At 39.0% G+C, this 2,040-nt stretch overlaps 2 protein-coding genes across 2 annotated transcripts in view; one reads left to right on the top strand and one right to left on the bottom strand.

Moving 5' to 3' along the window:
* Positions 1–351: 351 nt before the first annotated feature.
* On the top strand, positions 352–1,763 carry LOC100634133 (sialate O-acetylesterase-like; the record flags this gene model as incomplete). Its single annotated transcript, XM_003383277.2, has 4 exons — positions 352–464; positions 516–643; positions 707–825; positions 885–1,763. Coding segments are annotated over 4 exons (969 nt in total), but the record flags the coding sequence as incomplete, so codon positions are not given.
* Positions 1,721–2,040, bottom strand: part of LOC109586691 (sialate O-acetylesterase-like) — a 3,312-nt gene continuing 2,992 nt past the window's right edge. Inside the window, exon 5 of the mRNA XM_020002901.1 lies at positions 1,721–2,009. Coding sequence (XP_019858460.1) covers positions 1,721–2,009 — 289 coding nt within the window. The remainder of the gene's footprint in view (positions 2,010–2,040) is intronic.

The following is a 2,040-nucleotide window of genomic DNA, read 5'->3' as shown; positions in this document are numbered from 1 at the left end:
GCCATTATCTCTGTCAAAAAGACAGCTATCATAAAGATCCGGATGGTGGTAGTTAGTTTAAAGACAGGCCTACAAAGTTATTATAGTGACCTTCTAAAACTATCCTTTGCTGCCGTTCAGAAATGACAGTCCGAAGATTGAGAATTTTGGCCGATCATTGGTATTGTCGGACACCACGCTTTGAGAGCTTATAACTTTCTATGCACTCTTGCTAGAGCTACAAGTTTTGTCACGCAAATAACGGATAACTATTGCTATAATACTTTGCAGTTTCATGAGATGGCAATGTATAGTTTTCCTAAAACAAGTGTCCGAAAATTGATGGTGTACGATCATTGATAATGTACTCTATACGGCCGTGATCTCTATGATACATATAAAGTTCCAATTGGTCTTATATCATCAGATTGGGGTGGAACATCAATTGATAAATGGTCTTCTCATGATGCTCTTGGAAAGTGCAAGTATGCAGGCATTAATTTTATGCATAATTTTAACTAATTTATGATTATCAGGCAAACTAGTAATGAAGCGAGAGCTGGTCTTTATCCTTCAAACTTGTGGAATGCAATGATCCATCCTTTTGTCAGGTTCCCAATATATGGAGCTATTTGGTATCAAGGAGAAGCCAATGCAAGATCAGGTTTATTATTCCACACAAAATGAGTAACATTATCATTACTATTATTATTATAATGACTGATAGATGAAGAAGATGCCTTGTATCGTTGTTATTTTTCTGAGATGATCAAAGATTGGAGACTGAAGTGGTACGAAGGAACAGATAAACAAACGAAAATAGATTTCCCATTTGGTTTTGTACAAGTAAGCAGAAGACTTTAATTTCTACAGTATTTATACATGAATGTATATTACAAATACAGTTAGCTGCAGAAGGGACTGAGGGTAATAAATCAGCTGGGTTTTTCCCAGGGATCAGGTGGTCACTGACCGGAGGTCACGGCATTGTTCCAAATGATCTCCTACCAAATGTCTTCATGGCTGTAGCTATGGATCTTGGTGATCCAACATCACCTCATGGAAGCGTTCATCCAAGAGATAAGCAAGATGTTGCAATAAGATTAAGCAGAGCAGGCAGAGCCATTGCCTATGGAGACACTTCTCTCTACTATACTGGTCCTCTACCAGTCTCTGCAACCATTACTGACCTAAGGGAGACAATATCAGCTAAAATCATGTACAGGAACGTGGAGGACAAGCTATACAGTTTCTCAAAGTATGGCTTTGAATTGTCCTGCAAGGAGAGAACCGGAAATACTGTTTCGTGGATAGAGGGCACACTGGATACTGTAATGAATGACTATGTCACTGTGTCATTTCCACGCTGTCCTGCTGGGGATGCTGTTGGAGAGGAGATACGTTATGCCTGGAGACAGGATCCTTGTGTCTTCAAAAAATGTGCCATCTACAGCGGAAGCGATTACCTCTTTCCATCTCCTCCATACATTATTCCTATTCATGAACGTGTTTGACTTGTGCCTGCTGTGCTGTAACAGAGAAAGAAGCTGACTGCTGCATTTTGCTGATATGCTTTATATCTTTATTCATTTTTTGATAACAATAAAAAATCTAAATTCATACAATTTGCATATAAGGAATGCAAGCCATGTTTATAGCTTTACAATCAGCAACAGTATCTATAAAAGGTAGCCATTAGATTAAATAATTTTAAAGCAAAGATAAAGCAGCAGCCACATTTTTATAGTTGAATAACAAAAGGAGGTGATGGTAGCCCATCACAATAAACAGCACACTTGAGATATGGACAGGGATCTTCCATCCAACTGTACCTCACAGCAGTTGCAGTGTATCCAGTAGGACAAGAGGGAAAGCTGACCATTATGCCATCAGTCCCTTGGACTTCTTTAGCATTGCCAGGAAGCCAGTTAGCATTGGAACCAGAAGTACATCCAATCTCAAAGCCATATTCTGATCTTAGTTCGAGCTTCTGTCCATCTGGTATATTGTGAAATGTAAATACATTATTGCTGTAGCCTGTGACAAGTGGTCCTGTGTAGT

The sequence above is a fragment of the Amphimedon queenslandica genome, unplaced genomic scaffold, assembly GCF_000090795.2.
Source record: "Amphimedon queenslandica unplaced genomic scaffold, v1.1 AMPQUscaffold_13513, whole genome shotgun sequence".
NCBI classification, from domain to species: Eukaryota; Metazoa; Porifera; class Demospongiae; order Haplosclerida; family Niphatidae; genus Amphimedon; species Amphimedon queenslandica.
The sequence above is the reverse complement of the archived record's forward strand: the minus strand, read 5'-3'. Positions and strand labels throughout refer to the sequence as shown.